The sequence below is a fragment of the Equus caballus genome, chromosome 30 (genome assembly GCF_041296265.1).
Source record: "Equus caballus isolate H_3958 breed thoroughbred chromosome 30, TB-T2T, whole genome shotgun sequence".
Taxonomy (NCBI): domain Eukaryota; kingdom Metazoa; phylum Chordata; class Mammalia; order Perissodactyla; family Equidae; genus Equus; species Equus caballus.
The window spans coordinates 16,311,302-16,326,038 of NC_091713.1; the positions used below are offsets into that span (position 1 = coordinate 16,311,302).

General features: G+C 35.8%; 1 protein-coding gene across 19 annotated transcripts in view; it reads left to right on the forward strand.

The window, feature by feature from the left end:
- The window catches only part of ENAH (ENAH actin regulator), a 140,117-nt gene that overhangs the window by 84,588 nt on the left and 40,792 nt on the right, over nucleotides 1-14,737 (forward strand). For 4 of the 19 annotated variants that reach the window (XM_070255992.1, XM_070255994.1, XM_014738022.3 and 1 more), the window contains exon 4: nucleotides 10,065-10,121. The exons of the other annotated variants lie outside the window; for them this stretch is intronic. In XM_070255992.1, coding sequence (XP_070112093.1) covers nucleotides 10,065-10,121 — 57 coding nt within the window. The remainder of the gene's footprint in view (nucleotides 1-10,064; nucleotides 10,122-14,737) is intronic. 19 annotated transcript variants of the gene reach the window in all.

Here is a 14,737-nt window from a genome sequence, read left to right on the forward strand (position 1 = left end):
GTGGTGTCTCATTGGGGTGTCCATGTTTTTATTCAGCAAACAGTGTGTGCACGTTGGTGCAATGCCTCTGAGTTAAGGTTGGGTATTCCTGCTTTTATGATCTAGGCAAGGTAGAAGAATTCTTAATCAGTCTTTTGAAGATGGTGTTAAATAGTGGTACCTTTGAAATCAGTATTTTATATAAAGAATTTTGTAACATTGTTTCATTAATCCATAAAACATTCTAAGAGGTAAATGATCTCATAATCTAAAAGAAGACAAGCCACGGTGAACGGAATTATTTGTACGCCTAATAAGGGACTGTGTTACATGCTATGAGAGAAACAAAAATGCATAATTCAAAATTATTGACCTTAGGGGCGTGTTAATTGTGTAGAGAGGATAAGACATGGTCAGAAATATCAGCAAGGCAGTATAAGTACCATGAATGGTACAGAGTGGTAATTAGGAAGTAGCATAAATAAATATGGCACGCTACTCATGTAAAGATGCCAAAAGCAATTTTTATAAGGTAGACCTGCTATTTCTATGGGTTTTTGCAATTTCTGAGATGATTCATACCAGAAAACAAATGACTTCTGTTTTCTGGAAATTTGCAGGGATATTTATTAAGGAGTTTTCTTTGCAAATACTGTCCTCATCTTTACTGTGGTAATACTATGATAAATACAAAGGATTACTTTTCTCATTCAGATTTAGAGTCACTGGTTCTCATGGACTTAAAATTTTCTTTAAGCATTAGAGTTATACATTCCCAATTTTAAGATATTGACTGGATTAGTGACATTAATTCTGGGAAAATGAGTCTCGTCTGTTCTGCAGATAATACTTGGGATCGACCTTACATTAATAGGAGATAGGGTGGATTTTTGCATACCTACTGTTCTGTGTACCAAAGAATCTTGCAGTGGCTTCCCAGTGCTCTTAGAATAACGTGTAGGCTCCTTAACCTGACTCTCGATTCCTTCATGAGCTGGCCCCCTCTGACTCTGCATTAAGCAAGCACACTCTGCTGCAGCCAGATCCTTGTACTTTCTGTGCCTTCTTTCACCACTATTGGACTTATTTTTTTCAAAATGATTTAAACTGTTAATTTCTGAACTGTATGAATAAATTTGGCAGAACCTAAGTTAGTGACAATGCTAATATAGTGACACCTCTAACAGATTTTATCTGCATATAGAGATCAAATTATTCAAAGTGTCTCTTTCTCTTTCTGCCAAAAGACATTACATCTATTTTTTAGTGTAGCCTACAGTCTTATTAATCTGGATTAAGATACAATATATAAACAGCTCTCAAGTATATTTAATGCAATAATAGTAATTTATGGTATTTACATGAATAGATGTTTAAGTCTCTAGAATTTTGTTCTTAGGAAGTTTCAAAGGGATACTATTGTTTTGGGAAATCAGCTTGAATTATATCTTCTCTCTCTTAAGAGGTACTTTTGCCTCAGTTTGGATAGTAACAGTTTTATTTTCAAGTATCACATCCCAGACAAGAACTAGGATTTCAGGATTCTGTGATATTTCCACATTCTCAATTAGCCCACCAATTATTTCTCTGCCAAAATCTACCCTTTCATCTTTAAGGTGTGAACTTGGACAGGTGTTATTTAAATCTTCCCACCAGTGTTTCTTCCATTTCATCTTCCTGTGAATAGTGATGATATGGTCCCCGTGGCTGGCTTGTAGTCTTGACTCGCTCAAAAACAAGTTCAGCATAAGACTGTTGCCAGAGGAGTTGCAGCCAGATTGCCTTTCTAAAGAACACCCCTGGTTTCTAAAGTCCCCTCCCTTTATCGTGGCTCTTGTACTGCCTTGTGATGGTTCTTGGTCATGAAGCTTGGGGAAGGAACTTGTCTTCACCTGAATTTCTTCACTCTGGGAAGTGGCTAAGAACCAGCCCTCTTCCTTGCTTTTTAAAGAGGTAATTTTTTCCTGGAAGCTTGTGGGATCCCAACCTTACAGTCCATTAAAAACTCCAGATATGGATTTTCTGGGGTTTTCTTTACATTATACTGAATTAGACTTTGAAGGGGGGACTTCCCCATCCACATAAATGTTGTTTTTTAGTTAAAGACAATTTTATTTCCCTGACTTTTGTTTAAATATTTCTGGTCTAGTATATTTTTCCTCCTTTATTATAAAATTATGTACAGATTCATTCATTCTCATAGTTGTTCTCTGCCGTGTGCATTACTTAGATGGATTGGTGTGTATAGAGGTACTTAGACTACAGCTAGCACATAGCATACCTCCGACAAATTCTATTTAAGTTGCATCAGTTCTGTAAAAAAAACAATGTAGTTAAGCAAATTTGTCAATTACTGTGTGCCCAGCACTGTTCTGGTTGCTGGTAATAGGAAGGTGAATATGGCACAGATGCCGCCTTTGAGCATCTTGAAGTCTAGTGAGGCAGACAGCTGACTCTCAGTAGGTAATGTAAAGTAATAATTCGTCAGTCACACAGTATGTTGGAAAGATCTTGGGCTCTACCAGTTGGTGCTGGGGTTTTATAATGTGCTTGCTTCTGGACTCTTGCCGATACTGAAGGGTTTTTCCCCCCTCCCTCTGTTTTGTTTTGTTTTTGAATAACAATGACTTGCTGTTGCTTTTATAGCTTATTTTCAGAGGGTATGAATAGTAAAAGACTAAGGTTTAACACGGAAAATGTCTAATGAAGAAAATAGAATAATATAAGCCTTTCTAGATTGAACTTAAATACTAAAAATATCATTTAAAATATGGTAATAGGTATTTTATGCACAGTTTTCCTGAAAAAGAAGTACTTTATTGAGTAACATATTAAGTCTTAAGAGTGGGAACATGAGACTCCTAATATAAAGTTTCCTTAATTTTTACAAGTTTGGCAACATAAATGATGGCTTTTTTCATTTTCTTTGTTTGCCTTAATGTACTGATGTTTCGTCTGAACCACATGCCATCATGTTTGAATTGGCATACCAGAATTTATGGCCTGCTATTTATGAGACAATATATTTTTTAGAGAGTAGTGAAATAAAGATACATATTCTTACTGATATAATTATATTTCACAGACTGAAGTTAATGATTTTTAGTTTATAAACAAGTTTATTTTAATGTCCTTGCTGACAGCCCACACCAATAACTTTACTTGTACTGAATTCTGTTTAATAAACTCCATGTGAGGTAAATAAACCCAGTTTATTTAATTTTTTATGTATTCAACAAAACGGTTCTTTCAATAAAATTTTACATATTTTTGAATTTCAGAAAGTAAGTTTGGACATCTTTGTCATTTAGATATTAGTTGTCCTGCACTGTTTTGGAGATAAGTTGCTTCCTGGTTTCAGTGATGAAGTATCATGAATTATTGTGCAGACAAAAGAAGAAGGGCCAGTGCAGTGGAGATCCCTGGAGAAGGCGACAGTCCTGGTTTGCCATGAACCATCCTGGATGGATGTGTGTTCAGAGTCAGGACCTAAGAAGCACCTTTGGTTTTAGATTCCTCCAGAAAAACAACCTGACGGCAGAGGAACTGCCGTGTGCCTTCCCAGACCAGCTCCGGTGTTTGGAAAGGGCGTCTGGGTCCCAGCCCTCGGTCCCCCCAGCCACTTGGGGTCACATTGGTGTTAGTAATCGAGTCACATCCTTCATTGTTTACATCCAATTCTCTTGTCAGAAACTAGAACCCGTTAGAGCTCCACCCGACTAAAGAGCTGTTTTGGGGAATAGAACTCTAATTTCCAGCACTGCATTTTGTTTTTCAAGTGAAAATAAGGTTTTTTTTCCTTGACTAAAAAGTCGTGTGCTTATTATAAAAATTGAAGCAGTACAGAACAGCATAAGGAAGAAAGTAATACCTAAAGTCCCACCACGCAGAGGTAATCACCTTCAATATTTTCCGTGATGGAAAAGGGGTAGGCATTGAGATATTTTTCTACTTTGTGTTGAAAAATAATAAACAATTCTGAGATGAAGAACACAGGCAGAACATGGCACTTTTCTTTCCGTCACGGCTTTATTGAGCTTTACTTGACATATCATAGTTTACTCATTTAAAGTGTACAATTCAGCGGTTTTTAGTATATTCACAAGGTTGTGCAGCTATCACCACGGTCAATTTTAGAACATTTTCATCACACCGAAAAGAAAGCATGCACCTTCAAACCATGGTCACCATCCCCACACCTCGCCCACCCCAGGTCCTCCATACCTCCCCGCTCCTGGCAACCGCTAACCTGCTTTCTGTCTCCAGGGATTTGCCTACTCTGGACAGTTCATGTAAATGGACTCATGCAGTTGATGCTCTTGTGACTGGTTTCTTTTGCTTAGTGTAACATTTTCAAGGTTCATACAGCTTATAGCATGTATCATACGTGGCAATTTGAAAAGTAAAGCATAATAGAAAGCATCTATTCTTATATGTAGGTGTGCTTTCTAAGTTTCAACAATTGACTTTCTTGTTTTAACAATTGATTCTCTTGTTTTAAAGTTGTATGAGTATGGTGTACAGTGAAAAAAATGACTAAAATCAACATTTTTTAGATAAAGAGATTAAAAGCAAAGCAAAAAGCCTTCCTCAGATTCTTTAGTTCAAAAAAAAGTGAGCATTTAAAAACCTGGTAGATTGTGTAAAGCAGAACTGTGTAGTAATTTTTATGCCAAACTCAACATAAATAGAATGAATACTTGACCAAATTTGTGAAATCTCTGAAGTTTATTCTTTTAGTCCCCAGGCTCAGTTTTATTGCCCAGAATTGTCCTGCCTTCATTTTTTTCCACACCCAAGTGCATTAGCTTAGAAACTTCATACTTTTTTGGTTCTCTTAATTCTTTTTCTCCTACAGAAATATGAAATAACAGATATGGTCTTTGAAAGTCTCTGTATTATATTTTTAGAATGAAAATACTATTCTTGATTAAGAGAGTTTCAGGTCTTTACATGTGGATGAGGGAGTGAAATTGCATGAGTTTCCTAAACATGATCTGAGGCACCCTCATGTCCTTGAATGCAGGCCCCCTCCTGCACATGAGCCTTGCCCATAGAATTGGATGCCTTGATCATTTTCTCTCCAAACTTTAAGTTTTTAGGCTGTTGCAGAGCTATTTTCTCTTGGTCTCCCACTTTCTTTCTTGTCTGGTATGTTTGGACCACTTTGCCCAGTTTTAACATTGCATTAAAACTTTTCTCAAGTCTTTAGACAGATTCTTGATATTTCTTAGAAAATTTGATACTATCTAATTTCATATTTGTGCTTATTATCTCCTTTCAAATTTTTTGAAATCACTAATAGGAAAAAATATAAAAGTAGAGAATAAGAATTCCCAGTGAAGGAGGGAGAAATAATTACCTTGGTTGTCTGGGGGCTAATAGCAAGTTGAGTGTTGACCACCAGAAAGTTCTAATTAGTAAAAAAATAAGCATCCCAGTTGACCAAGAAAAGAGTATCATGGGCAGAAGGCATGTGCATGTGCATATAAATAGCATGTGTGAAAAATTCGAAGACCAGTGTACCTGGAGCATAGAGAGTGACAAAGTATGAATTGGATGAGATAGGCACATTGCAGGAGAAAGCGCTGGATTTTAATATTTACCTTAGGAGCAGTGGGAAGCAATTGAAGAGATTTTCCTAAGGGAGATGATTTGCTTTGGTTTAGTTACTAAAGTATCATTGGCTGCTAGTGGGAAGGGGGGAGGTACCAAGATGAGAATGGGCAGCTTAATTAGATGATGCTATTGTAGGAGCCTAGGCTGGTAGTCTCTTAATTTTTGAACTTATCTCCTAATATGTGTGCCTTTATAGTTTATGTATTTCCCTTGGTAAATTATAGGCCCCTCAACTTCTGGTTGACTCTTGACATTTCTTTTGCTAGAAGCAGAGCCATCCATTCCACAACTGAAATAAATGGTTTACAGAATAGATGCTGGACCGAGGAGCATATTGAGACTATTGTCAGTCAAGCCTAGTAAATTACCAGCAGTTTATCGGCTGTTAGCCGTCATTTTCATATTTGCTTAGAACGGAATAAAATGCATTTGAGGCCATAAGTTGGGAGAGAATTAAAGAAACAGGGGGGTGGGGGAACCCAATCATGTGTATAGTTTTGCCTAAGATTCAATAAAACAAAAAAGAGAGGGAGAGGGTTCTATATGATGGTGTTTTTTCATATGTGGCTATGGATGCTCCATTTCCTGAGCTGTATAAGGATTTTCTTTTATTAAGAACGACTTCTATTTTAAAACAAAATTTGAAGTTCTTTTGAAAATATTTTCAAATACTAGTTTAAAGATGCCGTCCCTTTGAATAAAATTTACTATTTGTAAATCTCATGTCTCCTGGCACAGTGCACTGGGTACCTGTTTTTTCCCCCCAGCTTTATTGAGGTATAATTGACAAGTAAAATTAGGAGATATTTAAGGTGTGCATTGTGGTCATTTGCTATGTGTATACATTGTAAAGGGACTTCTCTCTTTAAGTTAATTAGCATATCTGTCACCTCACCTCACATATTCAGCTTTTTTTTGGGTAAGAATATTTAAGTTCTGCTCTCAGCAAATTTCACCTAGCTTTACGTTAGATCCTCAGACCTTATTCATCTTACTGCTGGAAGTCTGTACCCTTTTACCAGCCCCTCCCTGTTTCTGCCACCCCCAGCCCCTGGGAACCACTTTTCTACTCTGTTTCTATGGGTTTGACTTTTTTAGACTCCTCATACAAGTGATACCATGCAGTCCTTGTCTTTCTCTGTCTGGCTTATTTCACTTAGCCTAATGCCCTCAAGGTCTGTCCATGCTGTCACAAACAGTGGGATTTCCTTCTTTCTCATGGCTGAATATTATTCCATTGTGTATATATAAACTGCGTCTTCCTTATCCATTCATCTTAGATTGTTTACGTATCTTGACCATTGTGAATAATGCTGCAGTGAACGTGGGAGTGCAGATTATTCTTTGAGATCCAATTTTCACTTCCTTTGGATATAGTTCCGGAAGTGGTCTTGCTGGGTCGTATGGTAGCTCTATTCTTAACATTCTGAGGAACCTCCATACTGTTTTCCCTAGCGGCTACACCGATTTACATTTCCATGGTGCCTGTTGCTTTGAATGCAGGCAGCCATGGCACTGCAGGGTCTCCCTCCGTTCTGTTCCGGATACCTTAGAACAACACGCACACATTTGCTTTCGTGCCTTCATGTAATGTTTGTAGTAGATCTTTGCAGTCTTGGGGGTAATACCTGGGGGCCCATTGGTGGTCAGAGTGTGAACCCTGCTAATTTGGATGCTGATGCTGTGCTCACTCAACAGACCAGCTTTCCAGAGTGCCAATCAATTCAAAACCAACTTTAAGCAAGCATCTCGTTTAATCCTCAGAAAAAATGCTGAGATAGGTAATATCCCCATTACAAATTGCCTTGGGGTTAACGGCTAATCGTGGAAACTTCTAATGTTAAAACATAGGAATGCTAAGGGTCTGCTATAGTAATTATATGTAGAAATGAAATATTGTAATGCTGATCAAATCTAAACAGCCTGGCATTTTCTGCTGCTCACATCTCACCCAGGGTTTCTACATTTCCCTGCTCGTCCAAAAAAAACACCTAATGGTAGGGAATGTTAAAAGGCAGGGGGAAAGCCTGTGGGACAGCTGTTTTACAAACCACGTTAGAGATAAATGAACAACCATGACAAGATTGTTGTAAGGTCAGCATAGCTGATAAACTTGGCCATTTTTCTTCTCTGTAAGTCTGATATAGATGCTAAATTTTGCCTTTTTTTGATACGTGAACCTCCTCAGTTCATGCTTTCCTTTATGGCCCATCCTAATTTCTGTCAACCCAAAGCCTATTTTAATATGGCTAACTTAAAAGAGAAATGGCCTTTCATAGGCAAAATGTAAGATAGATGGAATATGACGCTAGTCCTAAAACTGATTATGCTGTAATCATCGTATTACTGAATTTACTCCATCTGGCCAATGACTGTTCTTTCCCATATTCACCCCTTCTTCCTTGACTGAGTGAAGAAAGAGTTAATAGCATCATATTAAGCAGGAAGTGCTGTTAGCCTTATGCATATGATGGATGAATAATTTAGTATCTTCAGGAAATGCAAACTGCAGTAGAATTCAAGCAACCTTATCAGAATTTAGATCAGTATTTTACGTGATGTTATGAAGTAAAAGTCTAGAAAGAGGAAATGCTTAAAGATACCAAGAGCAAGAATGTTGCATAATAGTTTAAACTGTGGCGAGATTGGGAGGTTTTGGTTGAAAACGTTTGTCTTACGCAATAATAACGGTTTACCTGCATTCTGACAATTGTCAGATGGCTTCTTGCCAAAATGATTGGTAATGGAATGTGGCAGTTTCTTTGCTGTCAGAGACGAGATAATTTCTCGGGTTTTTCTTGTAAGTTTTTATATTTTTCTTATTTGTTTCCCCTGTAAATATGAATTAAAGGAACTGAAAGGTAAAGCCTGAAAAGTAGGCATGTTTATTTAATAAAGGCTTTATAGAAGTAGTCATTGACAAACATCGGTAAGACAGATTTTTTTTTTGTTTAAACTTAAAATATACTTACTGAAAGTTTTCTAAACTGTTTATCTCCTTTGCAATGATCTAATTAGCTTGGTAGACAGTTTATATGTATGCCTGTGGTGTTTTTTATGTCATTACTGCAAATATTGTGCATGCGACTTTAAAAATAATAGATTGAGTGGTTAGCAGTACTTAGCAAAGGTGACATTTATCAGTCTTATCTATTCTGTTTGTGTTTAAAATATCTGCTGTATGTAATATTTTTAAAGCAAAGTTTAAACTTAAATGGGATATATTAAATCTAATTTCTAAATGTGATAAGAAATTTTCTTGATTATTTAAGACATTACCATTTTTAGATGTGCATTCTTTAAATATAAATTGGTTTGGTTCTGATTCTCTGCCAACTTTTTTAGTTAGCATAGACTGTGTTTTTAAAGAATCAGTTTTAGGGGAAATTCCAAATATTGTCTTGTTTGCCTTTATGTAGTCTTTCTTAAGTCAGTATATTTTTAACCTGTTCATTGTTTCTTGCTTAATACCCATTGGAAAAAGAAAATCTTTCCCATGCTGAAAAGAAGGTCTTGAGGATTTTATAGAAAATTATTGCTGTGAAGTTTTGAATGTCACTAATATACTACTAAAATTTTTTAAAATTTTGTTTCTTCCACCTTGATTTTGAGCGTCAGCTTGATTTTATATAAGCCCTTCCCCCTTTTCGTAAATTATCCCCTCCTTCTCATTGAGTTTTTCCTCTTAAAGAGAATTTACTTCATTAATACTTAAGGTAAATTTTGATGTAGATAACTTAAATATTAAATGGCTATTTTATGTGGCCACACATTTTTAATAAGATATTTCGTCAAATATGTACACATATATACGTATTGAGCAAAAAAGGAAGAATAAAATGTGGCTTGGTAAAACAATGATTAGTTTTGATGTTTTTCAAAGTGCAAAGCAAATGAAAATATTCGTATTTTACATCAATCAATATAAAACACTTTAATTGCTGTAGGCTGTTTAAAATGGCTTTGGGTCATTTTCAGCTAGTAGAAATGAGCTCATCTCATGTTTAGTTGACCTTAAGCATTTCCCCTAAAGTTTTCTCAGCCGCAAATGTTCCTTTCTGAGCAATTCTAAAAGAGGGTAGTTATCCTGAAATTAACACTAATGGCCGTAGATCTTGACTTCCTATACCTCAGCTCCATTTACTTTTTAAAATATAATTGTAAAACAGAAATCGATTGCACTCTCTGATTCTGTAACTCAGGAAATAGTTAAGCTATAAGTGCATCATTTGATCTGTGGCTTATTATAGGGTTTTTCCACAAATACGATGACACATAAATTTTTTTAAAGCTCATGTTAAAGAGGATACGTTTTTATTAAATTACAGAGCTTCCAGAACGAGGATCTAGATAGGACGTATGTCTAAATACATTTTGAACCTTTCAAAGCACCTGTTAGTTTATGTGCGTTCTTCAGATGGCCCCGCTGTCCTTTGACGTTTCTAACACCAAGGTGTCTGTTGCAGCCCAGAGCAAGGTTACTGCTACCCAGGACAGCACTAATTTGCGATGTATTTTCTGTGGTAAGCAACATTACGTTTACATTACTTTTTCAAGCTGTGGTACATACTACTTGCACATTTCCATGACTTTTGTTTCCTGAGGCCATGGTCTGGTTCGTGGTTTGGGGTATATGGCCAGCTGCTGTCTTATGTTGTGATATTTGTTGTGGTTCATGTAGGTGGTTTGGTCAGCTTTCGAGTTGGCTTCTTAGGATTTAGTTAATAGTAGGATCTTAAAAAAACTAAGTCTTGCCTGCTTCTTCCAACACGAATGAGGGGTTTTTGTTTGTTCGTTCGTTTTTGTTTTCAACTATTTTGTTTGAAAGCAATCTTTTAATTTAGCGTTTAAGTAAAACAATTATATCCATCTTTATACTATGATTTGGGGATGTCAATGTGCCTTATTGGAAGGGAGCTTTTACTTCACTTGAATGAATTTCTAGGTGTGCCTGTTGTGAGGCAGATGTAAGCTGTTCCTTCTTTCATGGTCTGATTTCCGACCGACAGCCTCCTTTAGTCAGTAGCTCAGATATGTGTGGCTTAAGAGTGAATCCAGGCTGATGTAATGTTTTCTTTCACACTCATGTACACGTGTGCACATATATATATTGTTTGCAGGGAGAAACCAGATATGTCACTTAGCCACCCCAAATTACAGTTAATCAGATACATCATATCCTTGTTCTTGAACAGGGATGTTTCTGTATGTTTGTACACACACACACAAACAGACGCACACACGCAGACACTCTTGTCTGAATTCTTCTTATCCTCCTTTGATTCTAAAACTTTGTTTTGAAAACCCAAGTTGAAAAAGTGACTTTTAAATCTTAGATTTTTTTTGACTCATATATGCCTTTCTGACTCCTGTATACCTTGGCTGACCAGCTTGTTTTATGAGAGAGAAAATTATAAAATGACGTACTGCTAAAAGTTTATATAAACAGTTCAGCTGTGTTATATGTACTTTATCCACGTGACTCAGAGTTTTTGACTTGATTCTTCAGTTGTACTGATACTGTTTCTTTACCTCCAAAGAAAATTATTTTAAAACATATGTGCTTGCTGGTTTAGGCAAAGAAGCATGTGTTAAAAATTTCCAAAAGTGAAAATTCTAATGTATTTCTCAATCACCGAAGCTTACATCTTACGATGGCCCCAGGTGACACAGTTAGAGCTGCCAGCCTATTGTACCGCTCTTTGCAGACCCCCTCTCCGTCCCAGATTCCAGTTATTCAGTGCAGATTAGGTGTCTCATCAGTAACTTTTGTGTCTGATTTTTCTGCCTCCTCCTGGGGGATCTCCAGGCCATCTTGTGAACTAGTCACGAGTCATTATTCATATTTGTTTTATGAGGACTCTCTTTAGTTCATTTTGAAAACCTACTTGATGTTCTATACTTGGCTACTTATACATTGAGTTCCACGTGCAGAATAAGAGACTCAGTTTACCCAATTGCAGAGAAAAGATTGGTTTGGCCTTCATCATGTGTTAATATGCAGATCTCTCCCCATTACTTACTACTACCTTTAATTGATTTAACTGTGTACAAATAATACCACATTACTAAGGTTAAACTTGATTGTATTGTGTATATTAACACCTATTTGTCTTTTTAGTCCTGTGTTTTTAAATAGTCTGTGGCTAAGTGTGGAATTTGTGGAAATTAAAATGTGGCAGTTAAGTGAAATAAGCTTTAGCCAAAGCTCAATATTGAAGTCAAGACTGAAATGCCATTCATTCCTGGTTGAGAGATACTCTATTCTGATTTCCGTCATTTATAAGACACCATGTCAGTGACATGGACACGTTTTCTCTGTTAGAAACAGTAATTCACGTACTTTGCTATATGAATTCTAGCCAGGACAAATTAAGATCAACCATTGTCTTTGGCTGTGGTAATAAAACAGAGAAAACTAGTCCTCAAATAGCTACTGTTCTTTATGATAATATAGTCGGAACAAAGCAGCTTCCCTTGTTTCTTCTCTTTTTTTCCAAAAGAGAACTGTTAACCACCATATGATGCTCATAAAATATTGTCATTTGCCCACTGGTTAGGAAAGTACCTTTTTTGCATTCTACGAGAACACAGATACTCACCTAGGAATATGGCCTATGTGGAGTAAGTAATAGTTATATTCCAGACAATACAGTGGCAGCTGACAGCCTTGCCTAATCTCAGTTGCTGCTTCATGTTGTATGTGATGCCTTCAGTATAATTTACCAATTGTATAACCCAGAAGAATGTTTGACGAGAAGGAAAAATGTAATTGTGTACCTGAAGTTTATAATTTACCTAGAATTCTTTTATTTGATGCTTACAGCATATTTATATTATTTTTTAAATGCACATGAATTTCAATGTGCTCGTTATTGTGACTTGACAATATTGATGAAGAGATGAACAAAACAGCCAGATTAAATATAGACGTGAGAAAATGCCAAGGGAAAGGCTTCTCCTCTCTTGCCTGCCATTTAAGAAATGTCTATGGAAAGACAAACAGGCCATTATCACAAAGAACCATGTAGAAAAGAATTTTAAGAGCTGTTCTTGGATCAAAATTCTCCCCACTTTAAAAAGCCCTTCCTTGAAGTTTTTCTATGCTTCTCAGCTGCATGAATAAAATGTAGTAAATTATTTTTATAATTAATGATATCAGCCAGAAAATATTGCCCATATTTTTAAAACAAGTTTTCTAAGTAAACTTTAACTTAAAATCCAAAATAGTTTCTGTAAAGTGCTAAGATACTTTTTTCTCATTCAGATTTTTTTGAGTTACATCCAACTTTTGTTAGTTTTTTTTTTAAAAAACCTCTTTAATAAAATCAATAGGATTGAGTTGAAATTTTGACATCTTTTTCTTGAATTTGTATATTTGAGTTAAAACTTACATTGGTCGATGTTAATTGGTGAATTCTGTTAACATGGTTGAGCTATAATGCCTGCCCTCGGTGTCCGTAGTGTGATTGCATTGTTCTTTGAGATGGATGGCAGGCAAGTCTAACCTGCTCACATCCAGCTGTTTAATTATTTGAGCAGCATGAGGTTTTCACTTAAATACACAAACATTATTTTAAGAAATAGTTAAACCATAATGGTCTTGTAAGTTGTCCATGCTAAATGCTCACATTTAGTATTTTTGGATAAACATACCTTTGGATACATAAAATACTTCACCCAAATACTTTATATTTTCTCAAATTTACCCTCTCACCTTGTCTGTCCCCCTCCTTCTGCCAGAAGACATATCTTTTCTCTGTAAAGTATTAAGCGTATGGCTTAATATGACAGTCTGTTTTGCATCATTGTGTTAATTTCTGGAAGAAGGAAAGCCTACCAGTCTGTTGACTAGACAAGTTATAGATTTTCATTTATGCAAACATTCAAGTGCATATTTAATTTTAATTTAAAAAGCTTTTTGATTTTGTTGTTGTTGTTGGTGTTACTGATTACATGGCATTAATATATTTTTATATTTCCTTTATGTGGTTCTCAAAATAGCAGTCTTTTAGGAAATCTAATGAGCTATATCACTGCATTTGTCATCTCATTTGTCTTTAGAGGACAAATTACATGATTAATTTAAAAACGTGTAAAGAGATGAGGAAAAAAATTAGTAGGTAAGTTCAGACCAGATTATTTATTTTTCTGCACTTGGGATATGCTAGTACTGTATTACATTCTAATGAACCGTATCCTACTAGTTGTGAAGACTGCTCCACTAGTATAAAATAGATACTTTGCGCTCTTAACTCATAGATTACAAGAATTTGCTGTAGTGCACAGAGCATTTATTTATTCACTGATTTTTATACTAGTGGTCTACAAAACACTTTCAGAATATCCACTAGGGGCATTTGCTGGCACACTAGGATTCACAAATACGGACAGCATCATTACTCATATATTTCTCTCCAAGAGTGGAAGATAACTACCATTTCTTTATTCTCTTATTTACTGCATTAGATTTCAAGATTGTTCTATTGTAAGCCTAGGCATTGTACATTAGGTCTAGTATTTATTTATCTCATTTTATGATACATTTAATTTTTATATCCAGTGACATTAAAATGTCCCATAATTTAGTGGCATTCTTCATAAGATGCTAAAAATGGATCTGCATTGTACTTGATATGTGGGAATGGATGGTCATTAGTTTCTCATGACAGAATCATGTTGTTGGTTTGAATGTAGGGTTTTTTTTTTTAACCCCAAATGAAAAGTTATTAAGATTACCTCTGTTCCATTAAAAATTCAGATACGTAGGTTAATTATATATGGAAGTTTAGCAAATGTTTGTTTTCACCAGTGCTGGAAATGCCAGGCCGTTAAATAAGAATGGCAGCTTAAATTGGGCAAATTTGATAAATGCATTAGCAATCGTCAGTCTAGTAATAAGGTTCTCATGCTCTCTCTCTCCTGTTTTTCATTTCCAGTGTTCTATTTAGGTGAGTTTGAATTCTGATTTTTCATTTGAGTTCTCCCTCTCCACTCCATGAATAAGCCCCCCAAAGAGAATGTCTCATTGTCGTAGAAAATGTCGAGCTTAGGTGCCTATTCAAATGCTCATTGAACACTTGTTTGACTCAAGCTCTTCATATATAAATGTTTATTTTTCCTTTATTGTTGACGTTTT